This window comes from Bos javanicus, chromosome 10 (genome assembly GCF_032452875.1).
Source record: "Bos javanicus breed banteng chromosome 10, ARS-OSU_banteng_1.0, whole genome shotgun sequence".
Taxonomy (NCBI): Eukaryota; Metazoa; Chordata; class Mammalia; order Artiodactyla; family Bovidae; genus Bos; species Bos javanicus.
The window spans coordinates 75064955-75089609 of record NC_083877.1 but is presented as its reverse complement, the minus strand read 5'-3'; the positions used below and the strand labels follow the sequence as shown (position 1 = coordinate 75089609).

General features: G+C 43.0%; 1 protein-coding gene across 1 annotated transcript in view; it reads right to left on the bottom strand.

The window, feature by feature from the left end:
• The window catches only part of RHOJ (ras homolog family member J), a 93297-nt gene that overhangs the window by 3018 nt on the left and 65624 nt on the right, over positions 1-24655 (bottom strand). The window contains exons 2-4 of the mRNA XM_061429075.1: positions 21698-21756; positions 10377-10541; positions 8086-8181 (exon numbers count right to left, since the gene is read on the bottom strand). Coding sequence (XP_061285059.1) covers positions 8086-8181; positions 10377-10541; positions 21698-21756 — 320 coding nt within the window. The remainder of the gene's footprint in view (positions 1-8085; positions 8182-10376; positions 10542-21697; positions 21757-24655) is intronic.

Below are 24655 nucleotides of genomic sequence, written 5' to 3'. Positions count from 1 at the left end.
ATATTATGACATATTTGATAATCACAGATCCCTATGAGAAATATAAAAATTCAGGCCAGAGCTACAGATTCTCATTTTTAAAAAATTGCAGGTAGAGCAGACCATGTTTGGCAGTCAACTTCATGAGATAATTCATGTGAGCAAGACCTGGGGTTTTAATTGCTCCCAAGCTCAGTTCAGTTCAGTTGATCAGTCGTGTCTGACTCTTTGAGACTCCGTGAATCGCAGCACGCCAGGCCTCCCTTTCCATCACCAACTCCCGGAGTTCACTCAGACTCACGTCTAGTATGAGCTAACAATTTAATGTGGACGTTTTAATATTAAGGACATCTGGAGAAATGCTTCTATTATATGCTTCACATTATAAGAATAACTGAAAAATTAAAGTGTATCCAGGAGAGGGTGGATGGATGGAGGGCTCCCAGAAACCAACAGATAAATGACTAAAACAGGGTAGCAAAATCACATGCTGATTAGAGCCAGTAGCTTAGGTAATTAAGTAAAGCAGAGCTGGTGCCAGACAACAGGGAGAGGTGGAGACTGCGGCGTCCTGGGGGTGCACACCCCTCTAAGGCTGTCAGTCTACTTGGCTTTGGACAACCGTTGTCATGCAGGAATGTTGGTTCGTTGTTGCCATCTTTGCGTTTTTGAAGAGGACGTGGGCATTTTGATTTTAATTAATATTTACCAATTAAAAAACATTCTATTGGCCAAGCAAGACACGAATGTGGGGTGTCTTGGGCAGCAACCAGCCAATTTGTATTGCTTAAGGACATCCAGCTAGAAAGTGAACGAGCTAGACCTAGAATCTGGGTCACTTGATGACTGTTCTTTCCCTGGTTTCATGATGGAAATTCTGACCCTCATCACTCAACTCTGGTCAAGTTGACAATGAAATGAAGCTGCCCACTTGTTTGAAAGTCCACAGATAAGAAAACTAAGCATGAGGTAAAATTGTTCTGGTGGGGTCCAGATATGTACTTTTTTCCTATATGGTTATTGGTTACTGTATGAGCCAAAAAAATTCCCAAAGGAAGGATGTTACATATTGAAATTTTATTTTATGGTTTCACTTTGACCATGGTCTGGATTAGAAAATAGCTTTTTATATAATTAAAAACAATTGAATTTAAGAGAGGGATAGTGAAGTGAAGAAAGCTGAACGTGGAAGAATTGATGCTTTTGAACTGTGGTGTTGCAGAAGACTCTTGAGAGTCCCTTGGACTGCAAGGAGATCCAATCAGTCCATTCTAAAGGAGATCTGCCCTGGGTGTTCTTTGGAAGGAATGATGCTAAAGCTGAAACTCCAGTACTTTGGCTACCTTATGCGAAGAGTTGACTCCTTGGAAAAGACTCTGATGCTGGGAGGAATTAGGGGCAGGAGGAGAAGGGGACGACAGAGGATGAGATGGCTGGATGGCATTACCGACTCGATGGACGTGAGTTTGAGTGAACTCTGGGAGTTGATGATGGACAGGGAGGCCTGGCGTGCTGCGATTCATGGGGTTGCAAAGAGTCAGACACGACTGAGCGACTGAACTGAACTGAGTGAAGTGAAAGTCACTCAGTTGTGTCCGACTCTTTGCGAACCCATGGACTATACAGTCCATGGAATTCTCCAGGCCAGAATACTGGAGTGGGTAGCCTTTCCCTTCTCCAGGGGATCTTTCCAACCCAGGGATTGAACCCAGGTCTCCCACATTGCAGGTGGATTCTTTACCAGCTGAGCCACAAGGGAAGTGAGGGATAAGGATTATAAGGATAGGATCAGAAAAATTTTTCCTAATAATACCCTGAAATGTCATCTCTTACAGTTTGGGATTGTATTCAGGACTCAATATGAACACATGTGAAAGGCACACTGATTTTTAATGAATGTGTCTACTGAATGATTCTTGTCAGTCATCCTGAAAAAAAGACCCAGAACATGCCATGGGCTGTTGTATCTAGAATACCTCCCCACTAAGATCACAAGCCTCGACTGACTCTGGAAATTACAGGACAGCTGGACGGATCTGGGTTCACATGTGGAATTCTGGACCATCTGGTCCTGCAAGATGGGAGACTGCACATTTCCTCCTTCTCTTGTCTCTACCCACCCCCGCCACAGTGCTGCTGACAACTTATTAGAGTTTGCCTTTTGATGGTGCAAGAGGAGTCCAAACTTGTCATTCCCAATTCAGATATTTCTGAAGATAATCAAACAGTAGATCAAGGCATTATTGTGTAACTGGGTTAATATAGCATTATTTTGTACTGATAGTTACAGGAAAAGTAGCAAACAGATTTTGGGTGTGATTTGAGAGATATGTGTGAGAACCAGAACCTAGTTGTGAGGTCAGTATTACTAACCAAGGATCAGGTGCTCTAATGATCAGAGGAAAGAATTCATCCTGATGCAGCCAAGACTTATTCCCTAAAACACAGCCATGTTATAGGGACTGCTGGAAAAAAAAAAGTGTGCCCTCCAAGATGCAAAATGCAAAACCATCCCAGGGAAATATAGCCTCTTTTACAGCAGCAACTTCATCTGCCTCTTGGAGCAAAGGGACCTACACTGTCAAATATTTAGAACCCATCTGCAAGTGCTCAGGATTCACAGATCTTTATTTAGATACACATGTTAGCAATCTGGGACATGCTTTACCAAAATGATGTGTTTTCAGGAACAAAATAGAGACTGAGGAATGTAAACTGAGAGAACATTTTCCTGATAACTTGATAATGGCTGTAACATTGTTTCAGAAGCTGGGAAATTTATCAGAGGTATACAGAACATAAAAGAGTCTGACAAGAAGGAAAAACCAGGCAAACAAACTCAGTGACCGATCAAGTGAAAGAAAACCTAGTGTTTCTTCCAGGTGGTCCTTGTGGAGGTGGGACATGTTCTAGAATAAGATAAGGCATAACTGGAAGGAATGAAACGGAAGGTCTGCCCAGCTGCAGACGTATCTGAGAGGACACAGTGTCTACAACAATGCTAGCTAGGTGAGCTAGACCCTGCGGTAGGTACACTGGCTCACTTAGTTGAGAGGTATGTCTCTCACCATTCTCCATCAGCTTAGAAAACTGATGTCCAGAGAGGTAAGGTAACCTCCCCAAAGCCATACAACTAAGAAAATGGCAGAGATTTGAATGTGTCTGTCTCCTGAGCCTGAGTCTTAATCATTCTGTTGAGGTCTCTCTAGCAAATGTAAAGAAATGTGATGAAAGAGCAAAACAAAGAGATGGAGATTTTGTTATGACTGAGTGACGTTGAGAGAAGAAGGGAAGGAAAAGGAAGCTTGGTACTGTATGTAAATAGGAAGAAGAGATTTAGTGCAATAAACAGAGTAAGCTGGTAGCTAAAGAAATGGCTAGTAGCGGAAAAGCTCCTTATTCCTTATTTAAAATTTAGGAAAGTTATGCAGAGAGAAAGTTCAACTTGAGAGCCACATGACAGAAAGAGAACCAAAGGACTTATGAGAGAGATTCCATCTCAGTAAATTAGCATGATGACCAAACTGCTGAAAGAGGAAGTGTTTCTAGGCTGGATGCATTGCCTGCTGATATTTTTTTCAAGAATTGGTAGAAACTGCCAACTCAAGGATGGATAATGTGAGCGCACTGCTTGAGTGTAGGTTATTATGAGGTGGTGGGGATTGTGGCTTACTGAACAGTATATATTGGTTCAGGTTTTTCTGTACCATCTTATGGGAAAACCTGAATGAACTTTCAGGCCAACCCAATACCTTATTTAAAAAACTGTTTAAAAGTTTCAACTGATGAGGAAATGCTGGATTGTGCTGCCAGATGTACTGATTTTTTTTTTAAAGAAATTAGAAATGTGTATATTTACATGAAGTTTCCAAATTGATCAATGTTGGCCACTAAATCACATCAAAAATACCCATGTTGGTTGATCAAAACATTTGTGGGTGAAATTTGGGCCATTACTTGCACGTATTAGTCTCCCTATTTGGAATTTGATCTCCCCAGTCTTCTAATTTTGTCCACCTGACAAACTTATTATCCTGGCTCAGTTGTTGGCTGCTCCAAGAACTGGCTCTGAGCCCTTCTCCCCACACGTGTCCATCACTGTCTCCTCTCTGCTACTCCAGTCTGTGCACGTGTCTGTTCTATTTGTTCAGCTGGTGTGCTTTAGCTTGCCTGTCTCTCTCGTCTTCTGGGCTGTGGGTCTCCTGAGGGCAGGGCTGTCTCACTCTGATCTCTGTAGCCCAGCTCCCAGCAGTGAAGTGACTGATTTCCCATCACAGGACTAAGTGGAAATGGCCGGCACACAAAACAAGGAGAGTAACGGTGACCCTCACAGTCAGCGGGAGGGTATTAAGGACTCCATGAACACTGACGACAGGGTTTTTGCTGCAGTCTTGCTGCTTTAAACCCCACTGGTGCAAGTTAAAAACCCAAGAAACGGGTGCTAAGATAAAGAGTGAGAGTAGCAATAAAAAATGCACAGGGTGAAGAAGATGACAGGCGAGGCCAAAGATTGAAAAAAGGAAAATGGTCCAGTGTTTTATTCAGAAATACCTTAGGAAGACTGAGCTTAGAAAACCATGTTTAGATTGTATTCAGTGGGCTTGGGAAAGAGAATGCAGAAAGCATCATCATCTTAGAGCTAATGTGGCACAGATTAGGTATTCGTTATTGCCAAATAAGTCCAGTTGCAGTACAGACATACACAAATGAGGAAGGGTAAAGCAAGGGATAACAATAACTATTTATTATAAATTGATATAAAACATTTACACAAATGTAGTTGACTCTAGAGTGTAAATAATAGGAAATATGTGTGACATGAAAATGTCTCATAAATAAAATGTCCTCTCAGATGAAAAACATTTTGGAAATTGACAAGTACTGAACAAAAGAATATACAAAATCTGAACTTGCAAAGCATCTAAGTCATGGGGACAGTATACACATTACAATAGGGGCCTCCAGGGACTTCCCTGGTGGTCCAGCGGCTGAGACTTCACCCTGCAGGGGGTGCAGGTTCGATCCCTCGCTGGGGAGCTGACATCCAACATGTCTCACGGCCAAAAAACCAAAACATTAAACAGAAACAATGTTGTAACATATTCAATCAAGACTTTAAAAATGATCCACATCAAAAAAAGCCTTTAAAAAAGATACGGGGCTTCAGTCTATAAACAAAGAAGCCCCAAACCTAAGGGTTTCTTTTCAGATTAGAGGGGAGAAGTAGAAGAGCATGGTGGTTAAGCGCAGTTTTCATATCCTGGCCCTGCCACTTTCTAGGAGGGGGTGATCTTAGCTTCTCTGAGCCTCAGTTTCCACTAGGAGAGTGGAGGTAATGATATGGACACCTTGGGGGGTAGCTGGGAGGATTAATTAAGACAAGGTGTGTAAAGCACTTGGCATGAGGCCCAGTGCATTGCAAACACTCCATAAATGTTAGCTGTTATTATAAACTACTTGACAGGAAAGTCAGGGTGCAGAGAAACCTAAAGCATCTCTATAATTACATGAATTGTGATGAAACAAGTTAAACTCTTGCTTGGTTTTCTTCTAAATTGGATTTTGTAAGCTAAACATGATTTTCGCTGTATCTGAGAGCAGTTGCTAGGAGAAACTGGCAAAAGGCAATGAAGTGGTGAACTCAGCCATTGTTCCTAAAATAAGTATGAAATGAGATGGGAGGCTTTGGAACGACTTCGTCTCAGAGGGAAAAAACAACTTCCCAAATGAGAAGTCAGCCTAGGACGTTGACAGGATGGTGGTGGGAGAGACTCCAGAAGCAAGAGACACAGGAAACAAGTTTCTGTGCAGAGCTGGTGCTGAGCCTTTGGAGCCTCCTCACTGTGAAAGGTATCTAGCTGGGAATTGCATACAATCATTTGTGGAACTGTACGTTTAAGTACCGGAGAAGGCAATGGCACCCCACTCCAGTACTCTTGCCTGGAAAATCCCATGGATGGAGGAGCCTGGTAGGCTGCAGTCCATGGGGTCACGAAGAGTCGGACATGACTGAGCAACTTCACTTTCACTTTTCACTTTCATGCATTGGAGAAGGAAATGGCAACCCACTCCAGTGTTCTTGCCTGGAGAATCCCAGGGACGGGGGAGCCTGGTGGGCTGCCTTCTATGGGGTCGCACAGAGTCAGACATGACTGAAGTGACTTAGCATAGCATAGCATGTTTAAGTACTTTAGGGAGAGAATGGAAGCTGGATGTTTGAGGAAAAGGAAGAAGAACCTGTAGAAATGTGCCCATTTCTTAAAAAAAATTTGGCTGTGTCACATGGCATATGAAATCGTAGTTCCCAAACGAGAAATTGAACCTGTGTCCTCTGTGTGGAAGTGCAGAGTCTTAATCGTTGGACCACCAGGGAAGTCTGACATGTGCCCATTTTATAGGTGGGAAAAGAAATGGTTTGAGGAGATGGTTTACAAAAGGTCAGGTGCATGGGGGTGGGGAGGTCAGAAAGATCCTCTGGAGTAGGAAATGGCAGCCCACTCCAGTATTCTTGCCTGGAAAATTTCATGGACAGAGGAGCCTGGCAGGTTACAGTCCAAAGGGTTGCAAAGAGTCAGACATAACTGAGCAATTGAACACACACACACCCCTATTATCAGCTGTGTGAATCAAACCTGTTCATCTCCCTAAGACTCTGGGTCCTCAACTGTAAGAGAAGACCACTGCTCTCTACCTAAGAGGGGAGCAAGAGGCTGAAATGAGATGGAGCTTATAAAGTGCTTAGTGAGAACAGGATGGGTGGCTCCCACCGCTGGTTCTAACATTACCATCCCTAGAAGCATAGTGCTAAGTTGCTTCAGTCGTGTCCGACTCTTTGTGACCCCCCTGGACTGTAGCCTGCCAGGCTCCTTGTCCATGGGATTTTCAGGGCAAGAATACTGGAGTGTGTTGCCATTTCCTTCTCCAGAGTATGTTCCCAACCTAGGGATTGAACCTGCGTCTTCTACATTGGCGGGCAGGTTCTTTACCACTAACGCCACCTGGGAAGCCCCCTAGAAGCATTCAGTTTCTCAAATATTTGTGAGATGTTCTCATGTATTAATCCACAGAAACAGAATTTTATTTAATTCATTTCTATTCAAATGCATCACTTAATTTTGTTGCCTATAAGAAAGGTTTAATAAGAGAAATGCATGCATTTTTATTTACCAAAAATTGGTAATTAATGTGACTCTTGACCTATTTAAAAGCAGGGGACCCCTAACTCTGCCCTAGGGCATGCGTTTGCACAGTTAGTTAAATAAAGTAAAGGAGAAATTTCTGAGACCTTTGGCTTGGCTTGATGGGTTTGGGACTAAACCAACGAGGAGGTTATGGAATATGATTTATAAACCTCCTTTTGTATCTGGTACCTCATCCTCTCATGGACATGTTAGTGTCTGCTTTTGTGCACATCTTGGCAGTAAATGGGAGACAGATTTGGTCTAAATTGTTTCCCCAACAAAATCATTCTTTAGCTCTTAAGAATGAAGAAAGGACCATGGAAAGGATCATGGAAACTGTTCCAGCTGTGAGCAAGTAGTTATTATCTGTGAATAGCCCCTTGGATTCTTCAGCTAGTTACCTTTCAGTCCATGTTACTCTTTTAAGATGCTGTTGGTGACATAATCCAGCTCCTCTAAGTGGCTACTCATTATAGGGTGAGAAAGACTAAACAAATAGAACCCTGCCAGATGCAAATCTAAGTTTCTCTCAGGAAAATCACAAAATGCCTTTTATGGAGTCATTTAAACGAGTTACATGGATAATAAGCAGTGAGGTTTACAAATATGTATCTAATGATTCCCTTTATTCATACTCAATATGGCAAATGGATATTCTAAAGGTTGCTAAATCAAATGATAAGTGCTTCAGCTGTTTAAATTCATCAAGTTTCTTTCTTAATGAAAACCAGACAGTGCTGGCTGACAAGAATGCCAACCACATGGTCCCTTCCAGCCTGACTTGAACAGAGGAAATGAATAAAGCAGAGAGATGATTTTGAACACTTTGCATTTTAAAGCAAAAGCCTATGTAGCTCTTCCATTCTAAAGCATACAGCAAACTTGTCTCTCAGAAACCATTGAAAATGAAATTCAAAATCGGTACCGCTTTTGCAAGCTTCACACCATGCTCGTAAGTGAGAGGTTTCTCCTTCATATACAGCAAACGGGCCAAGGTTTTGGGGTCATCTCGGAGATCAATCTGGCAAAAAACACACATGTGATACATTTATTCATTTTTTCAGGCCTTACCAGATATTTCAAACTGTGACATAATAGAGATGTTTTCCCACTAGACACCCGTGAAATTGCTGAATTTTCTTTAAGGAAGTACATACACATGGCCATATTATGTCTAGAATTAAAGTGAGTTCTTTGTATATGTATACCCCAGGCTTTCCTTATAGTTTAGCCTTCAAAACTATTATCCTGGGAAAGTGAAAGTGAAAGTTGTTCAGTCTTGTCCAACTCTTTGCAACCCCATGGACTATCAGTCCATGGAATTCTCTAGGCCAGAATACTGGAGTGGGTAGCCTTTCCTTCTCCAGTGGATCTTCCCAACCCAGAGATGGAACCCAGGTCCTCCACATTGCAGGTGGATTCTTTACCAGCTGAGCCACAAAGGAAGCCCAAGAATACTGGAGTGGGTAGCCTATCCCTTCTCCAGCAGATCTTCCTGACCCAGGAATCGAACTGGGGTCTCCTGCATTGCAGGAGGATTTTTTACCAACTGAGCTATCAGGGAAATTTCACTACTACCCTGGGAGCTGAGGACTTATTCAAATGATTCTGTGGCTGTTTCAAATGCTTTTGAAGTTTCCTACACTACTTATAGGATATGCAAAATAATCAGTCTTATTACTGTGCAGTGACACCTCATTTGGTCTCTAGTTATATTACCAATTCTCTAATAGTTTATTTCCTGGCTCTGATTATATGTATATTATATACATAGACTTTTCCAAACCAAATCTTCATACTCAAAGGGATGAAGATTTGTCACTTGTGAGGATATTCTAAAGAATGTGCTGTAGGCTCTGAAGGCAAGTTCTAAAGAGGAATTTCCAAGGGGCTTGCTCAAGGAATAAACATTAATCTTTTCAAACATAGAACTACTTCAAAAATAGCGTCCATGTGTGGATGAGGGTTGAAAATTTAAATATTTAAGTTGCTTTAATCTCTCTGTGTGTGAACCCATGCATACATGCATGCGTGTCAATATGGGCACATCAAAGCTTGTGTTTTAAAGAAAAAATGACTTTAGGGCTCCCTTCGAAAGCCCATTTCTCAGCTTTACTACTTTGTGGGTGGGTTTTATTTTTTTGCCTTAATTGTTTAACTTAGTGCCCACGGGTTATAAAAAGGATTTGGATCATACAAAGATGTTGGCATGTCCCATCATATATTTCCTTACCAAATCATCAAACGTTATCATCTAGAGTTGAGGCAAAAGATTTTATTTAAACAAACAAATAATTATCTTTCAGAGCAGAAGTGTTAATTATATTTATGGATCTGTTAGTCCACATATTCTCTTGGAAATATTTTCCTTTCTCTTACTTGAAAATTTCTCTTGGTCAAGCAGAATGTAAAATGAGAAGTAGAAAGCAGCTGCATATGAAACAGACAACAATAAAGCTCTTCAGTATCATTACATTTCTGTGTCTTTGGGATAGTAATTTGGGTTTTAACATAGCAAAGAACAATCTATTTAAAACTATAAAGAGCTAGAACAATCTCTAATGTGTTTGGGAACTGGCTTACTGTTGGAAATTCAAACTATGGAACTTTATTAGCTTTCAAAACACTTTAAAGTCTTTTACAATTGCAGCTTTGTCTTATATATATCTGTTTTAATATCATTTCTAAGATCTGAAAGACCGGGGGCCTTCAAGGGAATAGGGAACAGTGACTTTCTGTCTTCCTTTTCAAGGACTGTTATTGAGGAGTTTCTGTCATAATGAGCCTATTCTGATTGCTGCGGTCATTTTGACATTCACACCTATTTTGTGACTTTCAAACAATCGTGGATTTTAGATATTAAAAAAATTAGGTAATAAGTGTAATTGACATCTACACCTCATTCCTCTGACTCAGAACTGGAGAAGGGTGTCTGTTTAAAAAATGACTTTGTTTTTTAAAGACAAAAAGTGGAGAGAAGAATTTTTAAAGGCCCCACGGAAACTTCCTGTTACATATGCAATAGTTCTATTGTCTTTTCAACCCTGGGCTGAATAACCACGTGGTTCATGATAAAGGCTGTTCATAGGACTGTTGTACCTGAGACCCTCTATTCACCAGTGTTTGGTAGAACAGGATGTCCAGGAGATGCCTACAGGGTCTTTCCATTTTGGTAAGCCCCCACTGCCGCCCTCCCCGGCCACGCCGCCTTCTAACCTGGGTCCCTATGAGGACGTAAGGCACGTGAGGCATGCAGCCCTTCAGCTCCGGGACCCACTCCTCCTGGACGTTGTGATACGAGGCAGGGTTTACGACAGAGAAGCAGATCAAAAACACATCCGTGTTGGGGTAGGAGAGCGGCCTCAGCTGGTTGTAATCCTCCTGTGGGAAGAGCAAAGAGTCTGTGTGTTTGTATTGATGCAACAGGGTGAGGTGTGGCCCGGGTGGTTCCAGGAGTGACGCAGTCTTCAGGTTCCCCCGCAGCGCCCTCTGACGCTGTTCCTTCCCCGACGCAGCGCCCTCTGACGCCGTTTCTTCCCCGACCCTGGAATCTGGTGATTCCCTGTATGACCAGAAGGAAAGGAGCCATTGGCCAGGAAAACACTTTGTTGTGTACAGAGCAATTATGAATTGCCCTCTTTTAAGATGAACTAAAAAAACAAGACAAAATGAAACAAAACCCTTAAAAACATTTAAAAATAGCTTTAGTGGGATAATTTACATACTATAAGGTTCATCCTTTTAATGACTATAACTCAAGAAGAATTATTGCGATTCTTGTGTCTATGGGAATTGTGTTGTATTGAATATGGATTTAAAGTAGTAGGCCAATGGCCAAAGCACAGAAATTCTCTCCTTATGTAATTTAAAAAAATTTGCATTGAAATTCAATTTAGAATAAGCTAACTAAAATGCAAAGCAACGAGTTGTTGCCAAAGCATACACCACAATATTTGAAGAAATATATTGTGTGAGGGGTTAGAGCTAAGAATTTGGGATTTATTTCTAAATCTACCTAAAAGTCATATTGTGACCTAATAAATAAGATACCAGATTAATGATTTTCCCCCAAAGACTTTTCAGACCAGAATATGCTTTGGTTGAAGAGCTTGTGGTTGCATAAGATGTTTATGTATATGCTATTTTAGTGGGAGATGATAGAGACAAAGAAAAACGTTGAATCATCTCAACTTTGGGAAAAGTCAGCAAGTACCTTTTAGTGTATATAAAATATTTTGGGAGGTTCCAAGGTAAAATCTGCTATTTTATTAGGTTTTATCTTTTTTCATAGAATTTGGTAACAAGTGCACAGTAACTTTATGTGTGTGTGTATATTTTATTTGTATATACTGTATACACATATTAATAATACATGTTCTCACATACCACAGTATGACACCAGTGTTCATACACACTACAGTATACTTCATATACATATACATACTACATACAAGCACACATGATATATACATAGGTGCAACCAAATCTGTATGTTCACACTTACACACATATACATAGAAATGGACAATGTATCAGTTCATTTATTAGGGTCTGTCCTTACCACTCTTTCTAACATTAAAAAAATTATAAAACATATATGCTCACTGTAAATATTCAAACGTTATGTAAGGACATAGAATTAGAAGTAAAAGTTTGTTTCTATCCAGCGCTTTATCTCTAATAGTTTTTTCTCTCTTCCCAGATGGAGTCATTTTGTAACAGTATCCTTCTAAACTTTTAACATTTATTTACATATATAACATATACATGTTTATTTAAAAATTAATTGATTATATAGCTTAAATTGTATGATTCTTGCTTTTAAAAAAAATTATTTATTTGGCTGTATCAGGTCTTAGGGAGGCATGCAGGATCTTGATTGCATCATGTGAAAACTTTCATTGCAGTGTGTGGACTCTCTAGTTGTGGCCTAGTTACTTGCTCCACAGCATGTGGGATCTTAGTTCCCCGACCAGGGATTGAACCCACATCCCCTGCATTGCAGGATAGATTCTTAACCACTGGATTACCAGGGAAGTCCTGATACTTGCTATTTTAAACTTAATATGTACGGATATTTAAAAATATCGACCTCACTTTCTATTGACTCTAATTACATCTTTATTAAAAGGGGGCGCACATGGCCATGTACACATATGCCTGGGAGGAAACCCTTTGGAATGTCAGGCATGGTCATCTCTGGTTGGTCAGTATGCGTGTATCTGTCATTTAGTGCCCAGCACATGGGCTCAGTACACTATTACTGCTTCTAATTCTATCACAGCCTAAGCAAAATGCAATGCAGGCTGGCAAGGATGCTGAATAATCCTAAAATCCTAAAAAAAGTGAACTAGAAACACAAGAAGTCAGTTATTGTGGCTCATTTACCACATTTCTATTAAAGCAGTTAATTGGGAGTTGAGTATGTTGCTTAAAAACTGATTGGGGCCAGGCCTACGACTGCATCTCAGTCAAGTTGTGCCCATGTCTGTGTGTGTATCTGCATGCTGAGGCTGGTAGTGGTGGGAGGGCACAACATCTTTTATAAGTACCGCCTCCTCTGTACACAACTAGCCCTAAAAGCCAAACCTCTCCCAGGGTCTCTCTTCCCTCTCCCTTCTCTCTCACAGTAGCTGTGAAGTCCACAAGCTAAGAACTCTCCTTCCCCGCCCATAATCTATAGCTGTTCCTGACACCACCTGCTTCTTGTCACTTCATCCTCTCATCTGCATTGTCATAAATGGAGTAGGGGCTGTGTTGTTTTTTTCTCATGCCCCACTTATATTCCGTCCATAGCAAATATTCCATAAGTGCTATTGACTGACTGGATGACACGGGGTCTGCTGTGACCTGCAAATGAATACGTGGCTTTTCTATGGATCATTTATTGTAGTTTTCATAAGAATCACCTGGGGAGATTTAAAAACCTCCCGATGCCCTGCTAGCCAACTACCTACCTCTTCCTTCCCTACCCTGGGATCAGTGAAATCAGAATCTCTTGAGAGTGGGTTTGGGTATCTGGGTATTCTAATTTCACTGGCCTGAGGTTGGCATGGAGTTGAGAACAACTGAGTTACATCTCCTTGACTACCAACTGAAGACATATCAAGGGCTTATTACTAAGGGCCAGGCACTGTTTCAAGCTTTCATGCATGATCTAGTTGAATCCTCTCACTAGCCCTGAAAACATGGTACATCAACGTCTGAATTTCATAGAAGAGGAAATTAAGGGGTAGAGAAATTCAGCACTGGACCAAAATTGCAGAGCTTAAACACCAGGATAGTGTATTTGGCCTGAATCCAGTTCTAGCTCTTAATCGTGAACATGTAATTTGTTTCAGCCCAGAATTTTAAGTGACAGATTAAGCATTTTCTTTAAAATTCACTTCTCTAGGAATCTTAATATGGATTGATGCTTTACCCAAGGATCTAGGAAAAGAAATGTTAGACCATGGTGTGGGTGTAGTATCTATAGATCTAAAGAAAGGCCTGTCTCTAGGTCTGCATCTACCAGAAAGTACCACCAGATGGCAGCAGACACTGTATATTTAAAACCTCAAAGCCTAAAAAAACAACATAATTGGGAGAAATGTCACAACTGGACAAATCGGGTCACAACTAGATAAGCAAATAACTGGTAGTCTGAAAGGATCATGTTTACTTGATTCTTTACCCAGAAACTCTCAAAGGAATTCTATTTACATTATGGGAAAGTTAGGAAGACCCTGGGTTGCTGATAGGTGGGAAGGTGACAGGAGTTTGGTTTTTTGATAATTTTCTCTCCTAGTAGGTCCAACTGGGTGACTTCTGACTGTGTCCTTCATTGGGCTTTATCCTGCTCTGTATTCTGGATCTCTCTTCTGTGGAAATTTTAGTGCTGCTGTATGTCCTGTGCTGTGCTTAGTTGCTTGGTGGTGCCCGACTCTTTGCGACCCCATGTACTATAGCCCACCAGGCTCCTCTGTCCATGAGGATTCTCAGGCAAGGATACTGGCGTGGGTTGCCGTGCCCTCCTCCAGGGGATCTTCCCCACCCAGGCATTGAACACAGGTGTCCTGCATTGCAGGCGAACTCTTTACCACCTGAGCCACCAGGGAAGCTCAGTCCTGCTGTATAATTCCAATTAAAAAGATTAATTAATTTCCTACTGAATGCCTAGCATATAGCATTAAGGATGCTATAAAAACTATATAAGGTAAATAAGAACTGGAAATCTGGTGGGGGAAAAAATGAAAATATGGGAAACAATTCGATTTATGTGAAAGTGAGAGGTGAAATTTCTCTTGTCTTGTGTTAATTTCTCAGTCATGTCCAACTCTTGTGACCCCATGGACTGTAGCCTACCAGGCTCCTCTGTCCATGGGATCCTCCAGGCAAGAATGCTGGAGTGGGGAGCTATTCCCTTCTCCAGGGGATCTTCCCAACCCAGGGATCAAACCCAGGTCTCCTGCATGGCAGGCAGATTCTTTACCACTGAGCCACCAGGGAAGCCTTGCTTTTAGTTAACTCTCTGATAATAGAATACTATAGAATAGTTTTTGACGGAATTGGGAAAATACAATTCCAAGGCTGGAAGAGGGCTTAGAGATCATTAGTGCAGTGGCTCCCAAAGGAGCATGGGCATCACCTGGGAGCTCGTGAGGGATGCACATTTCCAGGTGCTGGCCAGCCTTCTGACGCTGAGGTTCTGGGAGCAGGGCTGCCTGCTCTGTGACCTAACGGGTCCTCTAGGTGACTCCATTGTAGACACTGAATGATTGAATCGGGGCCACAGAACAAGTGTACCATTAAAGAAGGCTCACACCTGGGCTGGCCTGACCCATTTCAGCTCCTCTTCCCCACGGACTGCAGCTATAAAACACAGCAGGGGATTCAGGCTTAATATAAGTAAGTGTTCCCTCAGACTGAGGGCTGGGGACTGGGAGGTTGGGGGACTTAAATTTGTACCAGCTGATAATTTGATTCCTTTTTTTTTTTTTTTTTGCAATGGAGCACGTTTTGAGTGGGAATCCTTGGTGGCTCAGCAGTAAAGAATCTGCCTACTGGTGCAGGAGATGCAGGTTCAATCCCTGAGTCAGAAAGATTCCCTGGAGAAGAAAATGGCAGCCCACTCCAGTATTCTTGCCTGGAGAATCCCATGGACATAGGAACCTGGTGGGCTATAGTCCCTGGGGTCACAGAGTCAGACACGATTGAGCGACTAAACCACCACGACCACGTTTTGAGTCTTGGTTGGATGCACACATGTTGAGATGATATAAAGGGTCAGTGGTCTATCTGGTATTTGAGTCCCCTTCCAATGTTGAAACTGAGAATGGAAGACTGCAACAGTGACTTGAATGGGGCTTCAAGGGCTAAAGTAGACAAAGAGGCTGGGGTTGGGGTGGAGAGAAGGGTGGGATGTTGTAAAGGTAGGCTTTTGAGTGCTTTTTACCCAACTTCATTCTGAGGGCAGGAGAGTGTTTGCTTTGAAGGCAAATCTCGTGTTCTGGGGGTAACTATGGGTGATTATCAAACAAGAAAAGCTCAGGGACAGCCTCAGCCTCAGCCTTAGACAGACGGACTAAACACTTGTATTTGAAATATGTCTGCATCAGCCACACTGTGATGGCACAGATGGTGAGTAAGTGAAACCATTAGGCCAGCTCTCCTCAGACTTTGCATGTGTTTAAATTACCTGGGGATCTTGTCAGGATGCAGATTCTTATTCAGCAGCAGGTCTGGGATGAAGTCTGAAAAGTTGCATTTCTAATGGGTTTCCTGGTGGCGCTGGTCCTGGGACCACACTTTGAGTGGGGAGGAGAGGAGAGTTGCACTGAGCAGTCCCTTCACCCCTCCTCACCCCCGTACCCACGTCAAATTGGAAATAGAAATTTGCTTCCAAGTCCTCTTGGTTTAATGACATTTACCCCAGATTTTCAGCATGGTCTCTCTTTTTATTCTCCCATAAGTACATTTGGATCTGTCAGGCTTGGTTTGGAAAATGTGGGCGGCACACAGAGGGCAGGAGTGTAGTTTAGTGCTTAAGAACGCGGGCTAGACAGACCTATTCACAGGGTTCAAATTCCAGCCCTGCCTGTGGCTACTGTGGGACCTTGGGTAAGTTCTCTCTGCCTCAGTTTTCTTATCTGTAAAATAGGTTGATAATAGTATTGGCCTTAGAGGGTTGCTCTGAGAATAGAATGTGTCAGTGTTTGTAGACCACAGACCTGTGTCTTAAACACAGCAGATTCGTTAGTGGTTGGGAGGTCATCCTCACCCCCTGCCCCCGAGTTTGAACACTTCTAAAACCATATTAAGAGGCACATGAGCAAGAAAGTTTGAGTCGCTCATTGAGGAAGAACATTTGTTCTGAGGTTTTAGGCAGACAACATAGAGAGTTGAAGTTGGATTCTGGGCTCCAGAGGGCCCTTGGGTCAGCTAATAACAAACGGGAAGGCTCCTGTCCTTTCAAGTGGGCCCTGGGTCGCTGCCGTTAATGAACCCCTGGTGTACTTGCCTCCCTACCTGGTCATATGTCTCCCTTTCCAGCCCCTGTGGAGGTATGGGCGGTATGGGGATTCAGGGAGAGGGTAGGAGAAGGGTTTCAGGATTTAGGGCATTGAAGATGTGCCCTGACTGAGTGAGTGGTATGACTGATGGCTTTCCTACTCTCATACAGTAATGGTCACTGGGGACAGCTGAGCTGCTGTGGTTTCTCCGTGACAGACACCAATCTGTACTTGCCCACAAGAGGACAGCCCTAATCCAGTGGTACTCATGTGCTGAGAACTCAGGGGTTTATCCTGCTGAGAAGCCAGGCTCCTGACACCAGGAGAGTCTCATTTCTCCCTGCAGCACAGCTAACTGCCACTTTTGCAAATGCTGTCTTTGAGATACGTCTGTCCTGGAGTTTGCCCTAAGAGGCTGCAATTGCAGCAGGGTTTTACTCACGTTGTTCCTGCAGGCCAGGGCCCATGAGAGGCAGAGATGAGGTGACTTAGTACCGGGACTGGTCCCACTCTAGGGGGCCGGGTTGGGGTGGGGTGGGGGTTGCCTGGTTCTGGGCCGTGACCTGGGAGAGACCCCTCTCCCATTTCGGCCTTTCTCAGCCAGCAAATGTCCAGGCTTGCGGCAGCATCCCCCACCCTGCTTCCTCTCTCCCCTAGTCTCTCATGCAGTTGTTTAGTCACCAAATCGTGTTGGACTTTTTTGCGACCCTCTGGACTGTAGCCTGCCAGGCTCCTCCATCCATGGGATTTCCCAGGCAAGAATACTGGAGAGGGTTGCCATTCCCTTCTCCAGGGGATCTCCCTGATCCAGGGGTTGAACCCTCATCTCCTGCATTGCAGGTGGATTCTTTACCACTGAGCCACTGGGGAAGCCCAAGTCTCTCATGAACATGCTTTAAAATTGGCCTGTAAGCATGTTGTGAAAAAGTCAGCTCCAGACTCTGTAGTCAAGCGAAAGACCTGGGCTCTAGAAATCCCTCTCAGAAAGCCTCTCAGCCACACGCTACTGGGGCATGTGTTGTGCAGGCTGGGTGAAAGTGAAAGTGAAGTTGCTCAGTCGTGTCCGACTCTTTGCGACCCTGTAGACTGTAGCCTACCAGGCTTCTCTGTCCATGGGATTCTCCAGGCAAGAATACTGTAGTGGGTTACCATTTCCTTCTCCAGGGGACCTTCCCGACCCAGGGATGGAACCCAGGTCTCCTTCATTGGAGGCAGACGCTTTAACCTCTGGGCTACCAGGGAAGCCCTGGTGGGTAGGCAGGACCTAAATAGATTCGGCTTACATACCTGGGCCTTATCAGCCTCCCTGGTGTGAGCTGGGGCGTAACATGTAGAGTGACCCTGTGAAAAAGCCCCTCACTTCATTTCCTAACTGAATGTTTGGAATTCTGTGGAACAGATGAACCAGAGTTCTGAAGACTCTTTGTCTACAAAGAGCTCCACTCACAGCTCAAGTATCCATTTGTTTCAGGGGTTTGGGAAGAGAGCTAATGTTTGCCAGCAGCTGCCTCATGCTGGCAGTGTATGCATGCAGTTCGTTACAAACTGTCTTGAGCAGATGCTGGGCTGGCTGTGCGGTGCCGGAAGGTGTCTCAGGCAAGTCTAGTGGGACTGCGGTGGTGCCCCAGGTGACGAGGTGTGGCAAAGTGGAGGGAACCAGGTCAGATGGTTTTGTCCAGGGCTGACTTTGAGGGTAGAGGTAATATTTTCTTGCACTTTATCTTTCTGAACACGTGTGCTTCTTGAGGTTGTTTTTAACTGTGAGCCCTGGTTAACTCAAGACAAAGATGAGGGGGCCCTGTTCCTAAGTTTGTTCGTGTATGAAAATCTAATTATTCACAGCCAGATGGAACCCTATAGCCAGGTTCGGAGGCTTGTTTCTTTTTTTGCAGCTCAGGAAACAATCAATTGGTTCTGAGATTACCTTTCTTTCTTGTTAGTAACTCTGATCAAATGAGTAATTTTGAATTAGTTCTAGATCTTCCTTAGTCATGTGACCTCAGCAACATTTGTGAGAATATAACTGAGGAGGTTATCTTCCCTGAAGCTGGGAATGGAAATTTTGGGACAATGCTTCTAAATTAAATTTGTCACAAAGCCTTACTGGCAGAGTTGTGAAGCCATGGCAATCAACTTGGGTAATGGTTATTTTTCACTGCATCCTCCTAACATTAGGAACACTGTTTCAACCAACAAAGACTCCAGTTTTAATGTGTGTATGAATCACCAGGATATCTTCTTAAAATGCATTTTCAGATTCAGTAGGTGGGGGATGGGGCCTGAGATTCTGCCTTTCTAATAAGGTCCCTGGTGATGCTGCTGGTTGGCTGTCTAGACTCTGAGTCCCAAGGTTCTAGAACAGTGGTTCTCAAAGTTATCTGTCAGAAATTTAAGTGTGTGGGCACCATCCCAGAACCGTAGAGTCAGCAGCTCTGAGAGGGGGCGCCCAGGGACTGGGTTTTAACCAGCCCTATATGTGATTCTCATTTCTCTGCTCAAGTCGGAGAACCACTGTTCCACGTAAAGAATTAAGTGAATCCTTCAGTGGAATGCATTCCGACACTTCACAGCCCTTTACTGCTCAAAGGTCTCCCTTAGGTCTAGCCTGCAATTGTTTTGCTTAATTACTCTGGTTCTTTACGGCACTATTTAAATCATTTTCAAAGGTCCTAATCTTGGAATTTCAGTTCTATAACCGACTTTAAGATATGTTCTGATTTCTTTTCCCCACATTTTATGTTCCCCCCCCTTGTCTACCTCTAGGCTTTCAAAGCAGCTAGTGGAAAGCATTAAAGTGAAAGTTAAGTTGAAGAATTATCTGTAACCCATTTGTTGTTATATTCTATCAGCAATTGTCACTTTCTCCTGTGTCAGAATTTTGGGTCAGTTTGGAGTCTAAACATGTCTTTTCCACTGCTTTAGAGTCTCTACTCTGATATTAGTATTATTTTAAAATTTTTCTAAAAAGATGGAGCAGTGGGAAAGAATACTTAAACTGCTTTTATGCAGTTTTGTTGGATTTGAAATTAAATAGAAGCCAGGGAGAAGCTGTTCTGAGAACAGTTAATGCACAGAAGCTGACAATTGTAGTGGATTGCTATAGAATTAGGGAGAACTGGCTGGGCACAGGGCAGGGGGCATAGGGAGCTTTTTTAGAAGGCAAGGGAAACAGGTTTCAGAGTCAGGCAATAATCCTTGCTGTGTTGAACTCTTCAAACTGGATTATATTCATAAGATATGATTATGTATGAGAAGGGTGTACACTTTGTTTTTCAGGCTGTGAGTCCTGATGAATGGGGGTACCCCAGTGACTGTGTGATTGAATGAGAATAGGCAACTCCAGCCCAAAGAGCAGCCTCCTTCCATTGCTGGAATGCTTTCTGGTGGAGGGGAGTCAAGCAGGAGCTGCACTGAAGTCTGGTACCTTAGCACAGAGGAGCCACTCACTATTCCAATCTGCGTGTCTGTGGGCATCCTTTCCTAGTTGTGTGTCTTGGTATTGATGTGAGAGGTCTCCTCCACTTTCTGGTTCCTGATGGGATGCTAAAGCACCCATCTGCCAGTGAGGGGAAACTAGATGCTTTTAGAAGCTTTGAGACTGCTGCTAGATTTTTCAAGTTCTCCACTGCTTGGTTCTGCCTGTCTGTGGAACACCTGCTTTTGATGTTCCATAGACATTTATATTGTCTGAGCCACCATCATCTGATGTGAACAGCCAACTCATTGGAAAAGTCCCTGATGCTGGGAAAGATTGAGGGCAGAAGGAGAAGAGGGCATCAGAGGATGAGATGGCTAGATGGCATCACTGATGCAATGGACATGAACTTGGGCAAACTTTGGGAGATGGTGAGGGACAGAGAAGCCTGGCGTGCTGCAGTCCATGGGGTCACAAAGAGTCGGACATGACTGGGCGACTGAACAACAACAGCAAGACATTTATACAGTGGTTCTTGCCAATGCATACAGAAATCCCAAGGAGAATTTTATTTATTATGACTTTTTTTTTGTTTTGTTTTCAAGTTGAGCAAAAAGACGTATCTCCGGATAATTGTGAAAAAAATCTAGATAAATGCATAACTACATATAACAATTACCAGGAGACTCACAGTGGGAATAAGCAGGGTCAAATGTTTACTCCAAAGGACTTAAGATGTATGAATTTGGACAGACTGAACAACCCACTGTTTTTGACTTAAATAAATGAAACAGGATGTATGGTAACAAAAGCTCTGTCAAAGAAATTGGGTCATAGCCATCAATTACTTAACCACTGCCCCTCTGGCCCGTGAACTTATAACTAGAAACTTTTTGTAATGACATGTGAGATACAAGGGAAAAAAAGATAAGGTGACATTTTCACCCTAGCAGAGAATGTGTTAACTGGTTTAAGAATTGAGGGTTCTATTGCTTTACATATTGGTTGGCCAAGATCTCTGACTTGAAGAAATATTTCTGACAGAATGAGCATATTTCAAGAATAGAGAATTTAGATTCAACTCCAGTTGTTCAGGGGTTGACCCTCACTTTGGGAAACCATCCAGGATCCTGATTTTTTTTCCTTCTGATACTAAATCCATCTTTTTTCTATTCCCTGACCCCCATTCCCTATCTCTTTTTGTACCTTTCCACAGCTCATTAGGCTTTTTAAATAAAGAGTGGGTAAAGAATACAACATGGAAAAAAGATAGTGGATGAAACTAAAATTTATGAAATTGACTCAGTAACCCTGAATCTGGAATTGGCATGGGTTAGAAGAAATTGGAACTCTTCACGAAATATGTGATTTTGATTAGGGATAGTCATCAATCAATAAATGAATGGGTATTTGCTTATTAATACCTTGAATCTCATAATGATTTAGTTTCCTGTTATTACAGATATTTTTAAGATATTAAAAATATTTTGATTGTCATTTGGGTATATGATAAATTCGCCCCAGGTCATCAGAGGAGGTAATGTCTACACCATCAGTCCCCATAAACTTAGTCAAATGGATCATTCTCTGCCCTCCCAAACCCTTCATGAATCAAGATAAGAAAAACGTACCTGTCCTGCGGTGTCATACAGTCCAAGCAAGTGTTGCTTGCCTCCCACTGTCACAGTAACTAGGGGAGAAGAGAAAAGGAGAGTCTGTAAATGTGAGCTTCAATCAGGATCCTTCACATTTCTCTATGCCAGCATCTCCCTGGGCAGCAAAGGCCAAGCATATGCCTCACCCATGTATATTCTAAACCAAGTTGACAGCATGATCAGCAAATGAAAGCCAACCTTGGGCTGCAGTGAGAGCAGATGGGCTGAGTCAAGTCCAAATTTCTCAACCAAGGCAAATACTGTTGGTGCCACTAGGGCACTTTGCAGGCTGTTCATTAATCCTGATTAGGCCCTATAATATCAAGCCCCTGAAGGAAAAGGATGCTGGACTCGTTCTCAGGTTATTTTCTTCTTTCGTTTGGTTTGAGCCACCTTTCAGGATATAGACTCATGTAACCAGAAATCTCGGCTTTTATTTGTTGTCAAAATGCTAAGGAGCCCTGAAAACAAAGGATGTTAACCCACCTGCCTATTTCATAATTTATAGCAAAGCTGGGGCTTCCCAGGTGGCGCGGTGGTAAAGAATCCACCTGCCAGTGCAGGAGATATAAAAGTCACAGTTTCGATCCAGGGGTTGGGAAGAGCCCCTGCAATAGGAAATGGCAACCCACTTCAGTATTCTTGCCTGAAAAATTCCATGGACAGAGGAGCCTGGTGGGCTACCATCCATGGGAATCGCAGAGTCGGACATGACTAATCACAGCAGGATCAGCAGGAAACCAAAGCTAATAGTGAAATGAGAAGGGCTTAACATTTATTGCAAAAAGTGTTTTCATTCAATATCTCTCTGCTTTCGCTCAACTGATTCATGACAGTTTGAAACTTAGTTGCAGAAGGAAGTGTTGTATATGGGTTTCTTCTAACATAACTGAAGCATATGTATAGAGTGAAAAGTAGAGAGTTTGATTTACCCAGTAGGCTTATTGCCTCACCAAGCAATTATGTCCAAAAGTAAGAGGTAATAGAGGAATACCAGCCACTCTTTACATGGCTGGAAATGAAATAAAGTCTCAACTTGAAACTAAACTGAGATAGAACAGATTGAAAACAAGAGTAATACCATTTTCTTGGTAAATGGAAGGAACAAATTTAAATTTCCACAAAAACTTAATTCCTTTTTGGAAAAGGAAAGTAAAATATGAAGGAGAATGTGATTTTTTCCCTAGTTGATTAGGAAGAATGTACAAATGCTACAAATGCAGGATTTATATTCAATATACTGTAATAATCTATAGTGGAATATAATCAGAAAAAAATAAATGAATTGCTATATGGTACACCTAAAACTAACACAATACTGTAAATCAACTATATTTTAATAAAAAATGTGCAGGTCCAACATAAAAATGATTTTTGATTCCCCCGTCATTAAGTGTTCAGGAAATGAAAAATAAATGGAATAGCAACCTTTTATAATTGCATCTCTAAAATATGCCAGCCAGATTCTCTAGTCTACTGCTCAGAGTTACTGATTTGGTACTGATGTGAGTTTTATTTGTTTTCAGGTTCAGGGGCTACATGTGTGCAAAGTGCTTCTTAATGGCTTATTCTTTGAAAAGCACTTGTTTAAAAGCACTGCCTCCCCAGACACTGGGAACAATTTTTCTAATCTTCTCAGATCAACATGTGTTCAGCTTGATAACATGGTGGCAGCCACTCAGATGAGCTTTTAAATGTGTGTTTTTAAGTGGTGAACTCAGCTCCATCCAGTGCTAGTGACAACACAGAAGACAGGCGTTTAAACATTTTCCCTTCAAAAGCCAGGCTAGCGATGGAAATGAAGGCGAGATGGCGCAGCCCCCAGCTCTTTGTCCTGTTATATTTTCCTCTTCCTGCAGACTTGGAGCCTAGTCAGATGTTCCTAAAATCTGGCTAAATGATTTCTTTAATGGCCCATCCGCCACCTAGTCATGGATCAGGAATGAAAGGAAGAAAGCCAGCCATTACAACATGGAATTTCCTGCCTCTAGTGAGCCCAGTACACACAGGTTAGGGCAGCTGCTCGGAGACCCCCTGGGATAGCCCCCCGACCTACAGACCCAGGGCCATCTGTGGAGTGAGCACTGGAAGTTGCCTCATCCTCCTGGCCCCCCTGGGCACTGCAGATGTTCCAAAGTGATGGCTCCGACCTTCCTCACTGGAGCCCTGAGGATCATGCTTGAGTTTTCTCAGGGAACAAACGTTCCTTCCAGCCTGCTTTTCCTCAGACCTCACCCTCTTCTCCCTTGGCAGCTCTGACCGCAGGGAACTGTACCAGGCCCGAGGCAAGGGCCAGCCTGGGAAGGAAGCCTTTGGGCTGAGAGTCTGAGCCCAGTCTTTCCTTTCCTCTGTCCTTCCCTTCCTCTAGGGTTTATTGGGCTCCAGGACTGTGCTCAAGAGTTGGGAGTGTTTATGCTCCTGGGAGATACATCGTCTGCTGTCACAGAGCGTGGAGAGGAGGGTCCAAGGCAGTGTGGTGGACACTCTGCGGGGGCAGTAGAGATGAGTGTGGGAGCAGGCAGAATGAGCATTACCACATGTGCACACACACACAGCTGAAGTGTGGTTCAAGAAAGCTTTCTGGTCTGAGCTGGGTCCCAAGATTGTCGAGAGTTACCCATGGTGCCCTGGGAGTGCTTCAGGAGCTACCCAGCATGCACTGGAGGAGATGGGGCTGAGGAGGTGAGCATGTGGGCTCAGGCCCTCCTAAGTCACTAATACAGGCTTTATGCTGAAGGCATTGTTAAGCTGTGAAAGTCCTGACTTCTTCTCTTCCCCAAAGGCAGTGAAAGAGAAGGAATTAAAATAGTTTTCTTGGGTTTAGGCAAAATGGCAAGAGGAGGGAAGATGAGGTTTTTGGGATGGAAGCCAGGTTGGTTCTGAGCTTGCTGTGCAGTGGCTGGCTGCTCTGTTGGGTCAGCTCTGCTGGAGGAA